This window comes from Tasmannia lanceolata, unplaced genomic scaffold (genome assembly GCF_043159265.1).
Source record: "Tasmannia lanceolata isolate RefF3 unplaced genomic scaffold, GAP_Taslan_0.1 ptg000013l, whole genome shotgun sequence".
NCBI lineage: Eukaryota > Viridiplantae > Streptophyta > Magnoliopsida > Canellales > Winteraceae > Tasmannia > Tasmannia lanceolata.
This window is the reverse complement of record NW_027518690.1, coordinates 49,966,914-49,981,301: the sequence shown is the minus strand read 5'-3', so window position 1 is coordinate 49,981,301 and position 14,388 is coordinate 49,966,914. Positions and strand designations below refer to the sequence as shown.

Sequence of the window (14,388 nt, the reverse complement as noted above, 5' to 3'; positions counted from 1 at the left end):
TCTACCGGTTGTGAAGCCACAAACCAATCTCTCTCCCCCTCTCCAACATGAACCATTGGCAGGCCCAACCTGTGGTTTCTTGGTCACAACTAGCTAAAGCTAAAGTTCCATTAAAGAATGTTTCCACGGGGTAAAACCTCCTCAGAGAATATAAGGTTTTCATGAGGCTGATCCTGAGCTACCATCCAAGCACGAATACCTTCATTTAAGAGAAGATTTTTGGTGTAGAAAGTCTCAAATCCAAGATCTTCCGCTGCACGGATTTCCTGGGAAACGAAGCCATAGGCACGTAGGTTCAAAGCTAAACTGACTACTCCAAGAGCACTCATCCATAAACCGGTCACTGGCACAAATCAAAGAGATGTAACCAACGGAAATAGCAAGCCCGAATCGTTGGGATAATTTGTTTAAATCTTTGAATAGGGTAGGCCTCACCCATATTTTTCAAAATGAACTATACGGCCTCCACCATGATCCGAACCATCCATTTGACATGCCACGACATAAATAGGTTGCGCCCCATAATATCATTTCCATATTCGCCGAAAATTCCTTGGGCGGATGGGAAACTCGTTTCCCCTAAAACACGTTTATGTGTTTCGGAAACGTTTCCAAAACATGATAAAAAAAATCGAAAAGATGTTTCCGGAACGCATGGGAAACATATGGCAAGCTTATGTAAATCATGCGTGAAACGTACGATAAACGTATGCAGCACTTGAAAAAAAATGTATGTGAAACGTGTAGGAAACATGTGTGGAACTTATGAAAATCATTTTGGAAATAAACACATCAAAAAATGTGGAATAGATATTAAAATAGAAAACAATAGCATATATTGTAATAAAAAAAGAAAAAAGAAAAATTCAAGTAGAAATTTGAAATTAACAAAATTTAAATATATAAAACCACATATCTTGTGTTTTCCTTGTGTTTCATGTGTGTTTTTCCATCGTTTTCTGAAATGCTTCTAATGTGTTTCCTAAGACGTTTCTCATGTGATTTTATATCGTTTGATTGTTTCTCGTACGATTCTATATCGCTCTATTGTTTCTCGTTTTCCCGGTATTTTTTTTCATGCGTTTCCCGAATTTGTTTCCCATCCTAGTAACTATGATCATTTCCATACGATGATCTAGCCATCCGATCTAAAGTGAGCTGCATACTACGGAAACCTCTATAGATTGGATGGTTGCAATCATTCTATGGAAATGATTTATGGGGCACAACCTATTGACATTGTGGCCTATCAAATGGACGGTCTGGATCATCTTACGGTGCAGGTCGTACAGTCCATTTTGAAAAATACTTTGATGGGCCCGATGAAAAGGCCTTTTTCCTCAAAATCATCTCTATACTGAAAGAGTACACCTTGTTCAGATATATTAACCATTAAATTGGTAGGTCCCCACTTAAATACCCCGTACCATGAAAATCATCTCCATTCGATGGTCCTAACTCTCATCTATATAGATATCTATATGGTGTAGTTTATCTATAGATCAAAAGCTTAGGATCATCCGATGGAGCTGATATGGGGAGAGTCTAGTAATAAGGCCCAATTGTAGGCCCCACCCATATTTTTCAAAATGAAGTGCATGTTACACACCATAGGATGATCCAAGCTGTCCAATTGATGGGCCACAATGTAACTAGGTTGCGCCCCCAAAATCATTTCTATAGGATGATCGCAACCCTCCGATCTATTGAGGTTTCCATATTATGCAGTTTATCTTTAGATTGCAGGGCTAGGATTATATGGAAATGATTTTTTTGTCACACCACCTATTTACGATGTGGCCCAACAAATGGACGGTTTAGATTTCATTTTGAAAAAGATGGGTGGAGACTACTTGCTCAAAGATTTATACAAATTAATTGGAGACTACGTCCTAACGTCGTTTCTCTCACTCGCCCAAACCCTAGCTCGACCAAACTCTATCCTTGCTGTTGCCACTGAATTTTGATTCGTCTTCCCTGTCCATCACAAGGTCTCTCTCTCTCTCTCTCTCTCTCTCTCTCTCTCTCTATTTAAATATTGAATTTCATGGAAATTTCATGTTTTCTCTGTTTTCATGTACCTAGAGATATCCTTTTTAACTGCTTCTTAGGGTTGGTTTTGGGAAAGATAGGGTTGATTTTTTCTCTGCAATTTGAAGGGAAATGCTTTGGAAAAATTGCAGGTCCGGTGTTCTAGCTATTTAAGTTAGTCCGTTTGGAGGAAATGCTTTGAAAATATTACTGATTTATTTTCTCGCTCTTTCTGTACGTAGATTCTTTGTCGTTTGCATGCTTTTGATGAGCGTTGGTTTTTTCCCATTTTGCCTCAGTTGATTTTTGGTGAAACTCAGCGAGAAGCTAATATGTAATAATTTCGAGTTTTTGGAGTCTGTATGTTTTCTGGAGGTTCTGTATTGAACATTTCTCTATTTGGCGTGAAGTATCTGTCAAACAACCAATTGCTTTAAAAGTTTAAGGCCCTGTTTGTTTAAGACCATGACAATCTACTGTGAGCGCCAAACTGATTATTGGACTCGAATTTAAATGTAATTTCAAGTCCAATAATCGGTTTGGCACTCACAATCGTCTGTCATAATCTGAAACAAACAGGCCTTAAGATTATGGCAACCGATTGTGAGTGCCAAAGCTATTATTGGACTCAACGTTAGAGATGGTGCTATTTAATCGTTTGTGCTTCAACACTCGCCGTCACATGTGGCCCTTTTTTTTTTACTCCAAAAGCTTAAGTTGTTAGTGTTGGTGTTATTTAATCGTTTGTACTTCAACAGTATCTGTTAACTCAATGCTAACAGACCTCGTTCTTGGGCCGGCTTACCCCATTCTGCACTGTGCCAGTGGGTATTGTGTCCCTTGTCTGTCTGCTACTGGCAGTCTTTTCCCCCTGCAAATAGCTGTCTGTTCACAGTATTGTCCACTCCAGTTGTTGATTCCAAAGCTGTTTTTATCAGTTTCCCTCGTTTCAGCTCTACCGATTTGGAATCTTGATGCAAACTTGCCTAAAATGCTTCTTGAACGCAAAGATATGATCCCATTGCTTGTGTGCTGCCTTTTTTCAGGCATTCTCTGCTAATCTGGCCAGGGAAGGCTTCAGGATTTTGAAGGTCCACTTGTTTTTAGGCCGTCTTTTTTTCAAAACTTTTAACTGTGATTGTTATCAAGTGTTTACACGGTTTATTGATTTTGGTTCCTGTGAGGCTTCTATAACTGGAAGATGTAATATTATTCTCCTCTTTTGCTTAGTCTGTTTATACTGTTTTTCAGTCCGAAAGTGATGCAGCTGCATTTTTTTGGCAATATGGGGCCAAGGGATTTTGTTGCTAATATACATTTATCTTTAGCATCAAATTAGATTTGAGATTCTAAGATATCTTGTTAGGAATGGTATATCGGATGTAGATGCCGTAAGCCAACGACAGGGTTATCCGCCACAATGACCAGCGAGAGTTGAGGCTTCTAGGTGATTCTACACTCTGGAAATCATGTCTTAAGGTTGAGAAGGTAACACAAGACTTGAAACCATTCAATTATTACTTAGAGAAAAAAGTTGTAGATTGGGAGTCACCACCAATATATGATGAATATTCTGACAATGGATATTTAAGAGTTGTTGAATGTTAAGAAGAATCGGGTATCATGATTGTGCAAGTGAGTAAGGTGGAAGAGGTAGCTGAAGAGATTCCAAAGTTGGTGAGGCCCCCGGTTGAGGAATTCTCTGATGTTTTCCTAGAGGACCTATTACACGGTTTACCACCAATGAGAGATTTGCTGAGCACATATCCATTCTTTAGTGTGGTTTTAGAGGAGATCCTGACATGACAGCTGCTAAAGTTGATCATTCTTCAATACTTCAAAATTCGAAATTTGTAAGGACGTTCGCTCTGCGGAAGGTTCAAATCATAGTATGGTTTTTCTTCAACCCGGAGAGTCTGATGAAGCTGCATCTTTTGGCAATTTGGAGCCAAGGGATTTTTTTGCTAATATTAACCTTTATCTTTAACAACACATTAGATTTGAGATTCTAAGATATCTTGTTAGGAATTTTATATCATTAGTAGTTTCTATAATTTAGTAGTTTGGAAAGTTTACTTTTATCAAAAGTCTATTATTATAGATTCTCCAATTTTTAGAGATTTGGTGGTTATCTTTAGAAAGCTGCTAGGATGAGGATTTATGTTTATTATAAAAGGTGTATAGGATATTTGAAAGAGGACTTTTATTGATTTTATGAAATAATACAGAGAAGGGAGAAACGTGGACATTTTCCTTATATCTTATTCTCCAATTTACACTAGTAGGTGTGATTGTCGTTCATCCTTGGTAAAACACCTTTCCATGCGTAGCTGGTCTACATCAGAAACGGATCCCTGATTTCAGATGACAAAGTTTCCGTTTTATTTAAAGCTCATCTTGCAGCAATCTGTTTTAAAGATATAGCTTTAAAGTCGCATATGAAGAGAATCTATTACCATCATCATGCTTTTTTGACTTGTAAACCTCAGCACTGAAGAAACAATGCGCAGTCTTTTATGTTTCTCTCACATGAGAATGAACAGTGGCATTCAATAAGGCATCCACTGCAACCAAAAGCATCAATATATCATACACATTAGTTTTTCTTGTTAATTTATCTGCTGAACAGAGTCTATAATTTTTCTTTGCAATTTATATCTTGAACAAACTCTATGATAGGGAATCTTATAGTTTGTGTTAGAGAATCGAACACATGCTAGTTTTTCTTTCTAATTTAATCTGCCGAACAAAGTCTGCAATAGGGGATCTCATACTTTGTGTTATAGAATTGACAATTGTTGTTTTTTCTTGCTAATTTTGCTGTTCCAAAGGAATCCAAGAGAAGAATTCCTCTGCAAGTTTCGGGTAGAAAGAAAATGTCTCACAACCCTTCTCAACTCCTCCCGTCAGGTTCTCTCTCTGTCTCTGTCTCTCTCTCTCTGTCTCTGTCTCTCTCTCTCTCTCTCTATATATATATATATATATATATATATATGAGAATTGAGTTCCTAAGGTGTCACCTCATATAGCTTATATGAGGTGGCGCTTAAAAACATAAGGGGCCCACTTTGTTTGGATGATCCAAAGCATTCATATGATAGGTCCTCACATAGATAGGGTGTGCCCAAAAAATCAACTTCATAGGATCATCCTAACCCTTCCATTTGTGGAGGTTGAAATGGATGCGTATAAACCTCCATAAATCTGCCCATTTTTAACCTCCATAAATGGAAGGGTTAGGATGATCCTATGGACCTGATTTTTTGTAGGCACCATATCCATCTAAGGGCCTTTCAAATGAGTGGTTTCGATCACCCCAAAAATGTGGGCCCCTTATGTTTTGTGAGTGCCACCTCATATAAGCTATATGAGGTGACACCTTAGGAACTCTATTCTCTCTCTCTCTCTCTCTCTCTATATATATATATATATATATATATATATATATATATTGCGCTTGCAAAGCTTACGAATGACTGGCATACTTTTTCTCTTGGTGAGGGCAGAGCTGATCGATCGATGCATAGGGTCGAAGATATGGGTGATAATGAAAGGAGATAAAGAGCTGGTTGGAACTCTAAGGGGTTTTGACGTCTATGTCAACATGGTTCTTGAAGATGTCACTGAATGGTAACCAATGCCTCTCTCTCTCTCTCTCTCTCTCTCTCTCTCTATATATATATATATATATATATATATATATATATATATATATATATTTCTTCTGTTTCTGTTGGGAAGAAAACTGAACTGTGGTTTCTCTGCATTCGATTTTTTTGGTATAACTGTTGATATTTCATCTTCCATTTATTTTCTATTGCACAGATGGTACACTAATGGTCAACCGGAATCAAAACTAGGAAGGGGCCAATATGTTGATCCGCGAGATTCCAATTCTATTTGAAATTAGAAATTATATTTCATTAAATATATTAAAATATTCTAAAAAAAAATAAAATTCCTCTACAAGTGCTCCCACTTATGCTCTCAGATAAATGTGGACACATCTGTTGCTGGAGGATGATCATCTCGTCTCCTTCATATGGACATGGAGCTGCTACTAAGTTGATTGATAGTCATGCTGTTCTAGCTCCTAAAGCACTAATAATTGTTAAATTGGCTTACAATTTAGGAGGTAAAATGATGGGGATCGAGAACTACAAGAAAGGGAGGTCGTGAGATCGTACTTAAGCATGTACTAAAGTGGGGCCCACATGGACCACCCACTTTGTCGTGAGGCAAGGCATGGAAGGATGCCAGTGGAGGTCATGTTTTTGAGAAGTCGTGACATGCTTGAATTTTGTCAATTAATTGTCTATGATTTGTGCTCGACAAAGAGTCGTACCATTCACACTTATCTTGGGAGTTTTTATTTAAGGTTATTCTGGTGTTTAAAAATGCGGATGTGGCGCAGAACGCAACCGAAGAAAATCCTAGTCGCTTTGGCACGACGCGGTTGAGTACTCGGTTGTCAAAGGAGTTTTTATTGGCTCTGTAGGGCAAAACGCGGAACGCGGCGACAAAACATGGAACTCGGCCTAGGTAAAAGGGAGTCGACTTGGGGGAGTCCACGATGATGCGGGGGAGTGTTAAAACTATGCGTTATTCATTTAATCGGAGAAGTCATCTCAGGAAGTCTATTGGGTGGGGCATATCCAGATAGTTCAAGTCTTTGCCCCCTTCACACACCTCGAGCACGCTCTGTTTGACGAATGTGCTTTAACTATCCCGTATGCATCCCCTACCTATGTTGAGGCATCCTTTCAAAATAGAATTGATTGTTGGATGAATCAGTCTGGCCACACCATTAAAAAAATGAATCAGTCTGGCGACTCTGGCCATGTACAATGGTCTTGGGAAAATCTGAATCCAGATTTAAAGAGAATTTAAGAAGCTAAACAAACTAGAATGACTTGATGGAAATATGATCATTTAGCAGATTGGGACGTAGCAGCAACAATCATAGCAGTTCCACTTGGAAAATAAAGGGTGACTTGATGGAAATAGGATCGTTTAGCAGATTGGGACGTAGGAGCAACAATCATAGCAGTTCCACTTGGAAAATAAAGGATATAAAACGTCAAGGCTGCATGAATGGAAATTGAACACAGAAATCTCAGGTTTCTATTACTTTCATGGGGTTTTGGAGATGAATATACTAATTGGTCATGAGGTTTGGAAGAAATTGGTTACAATAATAGATGGCTTAGAAAGTTAAAAAAGGGGAGATATGATGGTAAAACTATGGAGAAAAGGAATGAATTGAATGATCTAGAACAAGATTAACAAGGACTAAGTAGAGACAGATTTAGATGCCCGAATCAGTAGTTAAGGAAGGATAATTATGTTAGTTATCTACCATCGTACTAATACAACACCAAGACATCACACCAAGAGAATCGCAAGTATCACACCTACATTTTCAAGGCCTTGCACCTTGAGGAGCAGAAATCACTTCTACAATTTTTGCAATAAAAAAAACTATTTTTCATTTTTGCATGGTACAATGTCAATAGCCCTAGGCCTTGCACATATAAATCTTTCCCAACAACTTGCTAAAAAAGACTCCTTACCAAACTTAACAAGTAGACTTCTAACTAAACTTAGCAACTTCTGATTCAATTCTATTAACCTAACTAAAACATCCTCTGTAACCACAATCCTAAATGAATAACCTAACTAAAGACTCCCTACATGGACCCAGGTGGTACGACGACTCATTTTTTATCACTAGTCGTAGACATTTGTTTGACAGAAGTCAAACAAGTCATGACTTGTCAAAAAAAATGCCCTCCATCCATGTCATTTGTTTCCTTGCCTCACGACCAAGTGGGTGATCCTTGAGGGCCCCACTTTAGCACATGCTTAAGTACAATCTCCCAAACCTTTGTTTCTTGAAGTTCTTAATCTCCATCATTTCTCCCCCATTTAGAATGATTTGACCCTGTCGAGAGTGATGAATCGGATCAGCCCTTGCAATAGTCTAGGCCTCTTTGAATAGGCCCCATAAGTAGCAATTCCCATTGAATTCCTCATACGATTAAGGTAGCAACATTGAAGAATAGATGACCAGGAGTTCAGTCCTCCCAATGACAGCCGTCAACTCCATGTCGTGGTTGTTGAGATCACGTAGCAGTAGACAATACATCACCTCATTTAATTTACTCCTGGTAAAGAAATACAGTCTGATGGTGCCTGTAGTAAGGGTTGATTGTTGAAGCTTGAAAGTGCTTTGGCGAAATCTGGACCCTTACAAGTTGACTCCTCTGGACAAACCTTGACATCACACCAATCGTCCTTAAGAGCTGGTTGCCTGAAAAATAACATTTTCACAAAAAAAAAAAAAAAAAAAAAAAAAAAAACTTGACATGGCTCCTTCACTGACCTTGGAGCACGCTTGGGTTGACAAATGTGCCATACGCATCTTACCTATGTTGAAGAATCCTCTCCAAATTGGATTGATTATTGGTTGAACATAGGAATATCGTACACCTCGTTGCTCCTTCACATTCTCGATAGCATCTAGGGTTAACCAATTCAGCCCAACCTTCATGTATTCAATTCCTCTTCCTACACAGCCTAGGTACCCCAGATGATCTTCTAGGCAATCCGATTGAATGGTTATCTTCAATAATAGCTCATCCTTTGGAGCATTAGGTAACCTCCTCATAGAGATCCTGTTGCCTTGCAATGACATCCAAACCAAAGCTCCGATACCAAACTGATGTCTGACCAATAAATTCTAGAAAACTAAAATTTTGAACCTATGATTAGTCTGGTCGTTTACAATGGTCTAGGCAAAAACTAAATCAAGGTTTAACAAGGTTTTAAGAAGCTAATCAATTTGGAATGGCTCGATGCAAATATGACCGTTTACCAGATTTGGGCGTAACTGAAACAATCATAACAGTTCCGCTTTGAAAAATAAAGGATCTAAAACCTCTAGGCTTCATTAACCGTGGACATGGAGATTTAACAGAGAGATAGAAATCTCAGGTTTCTAAAATTATTTTGAGATTTTGGAGATGAATATACCAACTGATAAAGAGCGATGAATATGTTAGCAGCGCACTCACACAGCCCAAGGCATCACAGCAAGGGAACCGTAGGCATGGCACCCATGGTTTCAAGGCCTCACACCTTGAGGAGCAGAAATCAGTTCCATGATTTTGTAAAGATCGCAAAAAAATAGCATAATGGCAATGACCAGATCTCTTCCAACGTCTTGCTAAACGACTCCTTAGTAAACTTAGCGACTTCTATTGAATCTTTAACAATTCTCATAAACCATCCTGGTAATAGCCCTAAATAAATAAACAGATAATAACTTTCCTACTTGAGACTTCTAGAGACTTTTTCTAATTAAATGACTACCATTACTTAATAAAGACAAGTCTAGAGACTTTTCTAATTAAATGACTACCATAACTTAATAAAGACTCCCTACATGGGTCCATATGGCTCCACTTATTGTAGAGCACAAGTGATTGGTGATTTTTTGACTGAAGTCAAACAATTTGTAACTTGTCAAAAACATACCCTCCACCTGCGTCTGTCCTTGGCTTGTCTCGTGACAAAGAGGGTGGTCCCTGTGGGCCCTACTTTAGCACATGCTTAAGTAGCATCTCATGAGCCTCCTTTTCTTGCATTTCTTGATTCTTATCAGGTCAGTTTGCTGACACGGGAGATTCCAAGTATCCCCAAGTCTATTTGGAATCGCCTTTTTTTTAAAAATAATTATAATTCAACAGGCCGTTTTCTTTGAATCACTGGAACTAGGAGCAAACAGATTCTAGCCAATAAATCAGTTCAGCTAAGGGCTGTTTCACATTCAATCGGCCAACTCAATGTTGAATTGATCCAATTCGCCAACCATGGTTGCACGAGAAAAACAATGTCTATACTCTATAGAATAGGTGGAAATGATATTTGCAGTGCACTGCCTGCTTTTGATTCTTCCAACCTCCACTATAGGAAATATTTATCGATTGGTTATCTGCATCTCTTTTTTGGCTGCAAGAGGCGTCTAAGATGGAAGTATAAAGCTAGACCCATTGAAAGAAGGGGATTTGCTCAAAGCAAAGGAGGAAGCGAAGGCATTCACAAACTAACTGATCTGTAACAAAAATCACATCCGCGAGAGAAGAAGCAAGAGCTGCAGCCTCCCATGGGGTGCACCCAGAACATCATATCATATAATATATAAGTAAAACATAATCCTGAGCACCGGGAGTGCGCCACTTGTCACCCTCCCTTCAAAACAGGCGTATCGAAAATTGCTGAAAGCTAGAAAATTGTTGAAAGCTAAATTGGTTTTCCTATTTCGTATTGGATGGAAATCTTTCCACTACAGAAGTATTTTTGGAAACCGTATTACTAGAGGAAACCGTATTGTGAGTAGCTAGAAAATCTCCTTGATTTTCTCCAATCGCCACAATTACCTCTTATCTATGGAGAGATTTTCTCTAGCTTGCTGATTCAGTCTTTTCACATGTGTAAACTACTATATATCCTATAAAAGTCAGTTAACGAATGACAATTAGCAAGCAAAAATATCAGGCTCTTTCTTATTAGATATGCTAGAAAACAATCAGCATATACAGTAATTAATCGATGCAAGCCTGGCATGAAACTAGAAACCCCCAAAGGTTAGGATCATCCTATAGAGTATAGAGAAGGTTTTGGGGAGCAAAAAATTAAGGCTGATATTTGGCTTTTTTTTCCCAATTAGTTTTCTCCAGATTTTTGCAAATCCTTCCGGTTATCTTCCCTGATTTTCGTAAGTATTATTTTGTTCTTTCCTTTTTCCTTTTTGTTTTTGTTTCTCAAGTGACGTTAGCAAACTTGATTTGAATGAGGTTCTTAATATTGCTTCTGTGTAAAAAAAGAGTGAATCATTTTCTTCTTTAGTCGCCCCGTGCAACTGGTATGAAAAGAAAGCGAAAGCCCCGATTCCCCAATTGATTTAACAGATTGTGCCTATGAAAAAGAATTTACTACTCTATTTGGGCATACTCTCTATCTGTCTCATATCTCATACGAAAGAAAGGCTAAGTCAGGAGTTTTGATAATTTTTTTTGAATGTTGGTCAGGAATTTTGATAATTGTAACGGTTTATTAGCAGGTTAAAGAAAGCGAAAGCCTCCATTCCCCAATTGATTAACGGATTGTGCCTATGAATAAGAATTTACTACTTTATTTGGGCACACTCTTTATCTGTCTCATACGAAAGAAAGGCTAAGTCAGGAATTTTGATAATTATAACTGTTTATTAGCGGGTTGAAAGCATTCTTAAAAAAAATAATAGCAGGCTGAAAAGGCCTGAAATATAGAAAGGATTGTCATTACTAAAGCAAAGGCAGTGCGAGATAACATTTCCTTACCATAATATAATATATTGATTCTTGGGTGGGATTCATGGCTCATGACAGGTTCAGATGAAGCATAATAGAGGAAATATTAATGAAAAACAGGAAACAGTTTAACTGCCCCATATTAGGGTAGACTGATAGTGCATCTTGGAGAGGAGCGTCCTATTATTTTCCAAAAAGATTTGTGTAACCTTAGTCTTTAAAGAGCATTCATGGTCCTGTCATGCTCCTGGCATGTCCTGTTATCTTTTTTTTTAAATATCTTAACATGTCCTCTTATTATTTTGCATGTCCTCTCAGTTCACACTTTTCACTTTCGAGACTTCCATGTGAAAGAAACCTTTTGTCCTTTATGTGCAGAAGTTACAGGTGGCAAGTGTAGTAAATAGGATCATTCATCTTTTATGCTATGATTTAGCATATACTTTGAATTTTTTAGCGGACACACTAAACAAACACTCTTCCAATATTAATAGATTGATGAATGCGCTATTATTTGATTATCTCATGTTTCTTTCAGACTAATAGTTGCTTAATCCTAAGATTTATTAGTTTGTTAAATGAATGCTATAGTTATTTTGTTACAATTTATGATTATTAATCAATAATTTTATATGTGAGTAAATGTACGGGCATGTTTCTGTTTTTAGATTTTTAGGACCTTGTGTCCGTGTTGACACTCGGCCCATGTCCACAAATCATAGGAAGATCTCAGATGTTGAACTATCTACTCTGCACATGTGTGGGCTTACAGGGCTAGGGCTCATAAACCCTTTCTTTCTTTCATCAATAGGGCACTTTTCCGGACCAGGCCTTGATTTAGTGAAGGAAAGTGGAAGTCATAAAAAAGAGATGTTTCTCTTCGCACCTTAGATCAAGAGGAAAGGTAGCTTGTCATGCTGGCCTACAACACTTTTTTTCAATATTTAATAAATAGATCTTCCCCTCCACGAATCACAAGTTTTTCTCCATTCCTCTCGTATTTCTTCGTAACACCCTTAATGATAGGTTTTGCTGAACGATTGATTAAATGTCTTCTTTCTGCAATGGGTTTGGGATTTCAATTTTCTTCTTTGCCTTTTGTGGGTAGGTGTATTTTGCTCATTTTTTGGCCTTTGTATTGCACACATGAGCCTGATGGACTGTAATGATTACTGAATTCTGTTTTATAATTCATTATTGAATAGCAGAAGGCGAGCCTTGGCACAACGGTAAGCTTGCTCCATTGTGACATGGTGGCTGAAGGCTCCTAGCCCTCCCCAGACCCCGCAATGGCGGGAGCCTCGTGCACTGGGCCGCCCTTTTTTTAATTCATTATTGAATAGCACTCCTACAAATTCTGTTAATGTTGAAGGCTCTTCTCCTTTGTTCACAATGTTTGTTGTTGGTTTATGTTTATATTCCAGTGAAATCACGGCTGAAGGGCGCCGAATAACCAAGCTCGATCAAATTTTACTCAATGGAAACAACATCGCCATTGTAAGCATCAATGACTTAATATTTCTCTGTTGATCGATACTTCTCAATACACAGACCCTGATTTCTCATAGCTATGAGAACCTCTCCAGAAAACAGTACTTTTCTAATAAGGGTTTATTCTTTTTAGATGTGTCAGTGCACTATTCAAAACTTGGCGTGAGTTTTCCAAAAATTCCAGAATTGTTAAGAGTAATTTGTTTGAAATCACACGGAAGAATTTGTTATTTCTTGTACTGCTGTTTTTTACATGGGAAAATGACTAGCATCCTTCAGCCATGATTCCAAGCAAAAGTGAAATCACTGCTGAAGGTGGCGGATAACCAAGCTCGATCAAATTTCTCATGAATGGAAACGCCATTGTAAGGTCTTGTTCGTTTGAAATTATGACAACTGATTGTGAGCCCCAAACCTTTTTTTTTTTTTGACCAGTGCCCAAACCTATTATTGGGCTTAAAATTGCATTTAAATTTGAGCCCAATAACAGGTATAGGACTGACAATCGGCTGTCATAATCTGAAACGAACAGGGTCTAAGTGTCAAATGAATTAATAATGTTTCTTTATTGATCGATATTGTCTCAGTACATACCATGATTTCTCAGAAAACTACACTTTTCTAAGGCCCTGCTTGTTTTTTATTTTGAGAACCGATTGTGGGACCAAAACTGATTGTAGGACTCAAAATTACTGTTTAATTTTGAGTCCAATAGTCAGTTTTAGACTCACAATTGGTTATCAAAATCCGAAACAAACAGGGGCTAGGTATTTATTTTTCAAATGGGTCACAGTATACTGGTCAAAATTTGCAGTTTTCTCAATTTTCCAGAATTGTTAAGAATCATCTGTTTGAAATTGCTGAGAAAGTGAGAATGATTTTTATTTCATACACTGCTGTTTTATATTCTATGTCTAAGATGCTGAACCTCTTGCCTGCAGCTTGTCCCTGGTGGTTCGCCCGATCCAGAATGAATGGTTGGCACTTCCCTTTGGTTTTTTTTGAAGCAGACAAGGTTGATCTTGTTTCCCAGTTCCTGGAATATCTAATTAACTAAAAAAATCTTAATCACTCTCTTTCATTGCTGTAAATGACTAAATATCATATATTTAACTGCAAAGAAGGCGAGGAATGAACATTGGATGTTGCTCTCTGGCCTTGAATTTCTGCTGCAGGTAAAGTTCAATTCTTGATTTGGTGCTTTTGTGATGATGAAGCCTTCCTTTTTTTCTTTTTTCTTTTTTCTTTTTTTGAATGGCGATGATGATGTCTTTCTTAAATTGGAAAATTTCTGATTTTTAAGGACTTCGTAGCTCCATTTAAAAAAAAAAAGAAAAAAAAAGATGATTTTTGCCTAATTTTTTGGCTACTGATATCTGCACGGGGACAATGTTTTGATATTGGGATGAACTCACCTTGTTTTACCTTATTTAATCAGCTGGTTAAAAATGCTAAAAACAAGGTGAATTCGTTCCATTATAAAAATGGTCGTCCGTGTAATCAGACCTTTTTT

At 37.8% G+C, this 14,388-nt stretch overlaps 1 protein-coding gene across 1 annotated transcript; it reads left to right on the top strand.

Moving 5' to 3' along the window:
• Positions 1-1,837: 1,837 nt before the first annotated feature.
• On the top strand, positions 1,838-14,028 carry SAD1 (Small nuclear ribonucleoprotein family protein). The gene is made up of 5 exons (XM_077395171.1): positions 1,838-1,991; positions 4,863-4,941; positions 5,538-5,661; positions 12,809-12,881; positions 13,817-14,028. The coding sequence occupies exons 2-5, from the start codon at positions 4,908-4,910 to the stop codon at positions 13,847-13,849; spliced, it is 264 nt and encodes an 87-aa protein (XP_077251286.1). The 5' UTR covers positions 1,838-1,991; positions 4,863-4,907; the 3' UTR covers positions 13,850-14,028.
• The last annotated feature ends 360 nt before the right edge of the window (positions 14,029-14,388 follow it).

Bases quoted from the DNA above. Each gene is read 5' to 3' on its own strand.
- SAD1 (XM_077395171.1), top strand. From the start codon at position 4,908: ATGTCTCACAACCCTTCTCAACTCCTCCCGTCAG. The intron at 4,942-5,537 runs GTTCTCTCTCTG...TGGTGAGGGCAG, and splicing joins TTCTCAACTCCTCCCGTCAG to AGCTGATCGATCGATGCATA. The intron at 12,882-13,816 runs GTAAGCATCAAT...TCTTGCCTGCAG, and splicing joins ATGGAAACAACATCGCCATT to CTTGTCCCTGGTGGTTCGCC.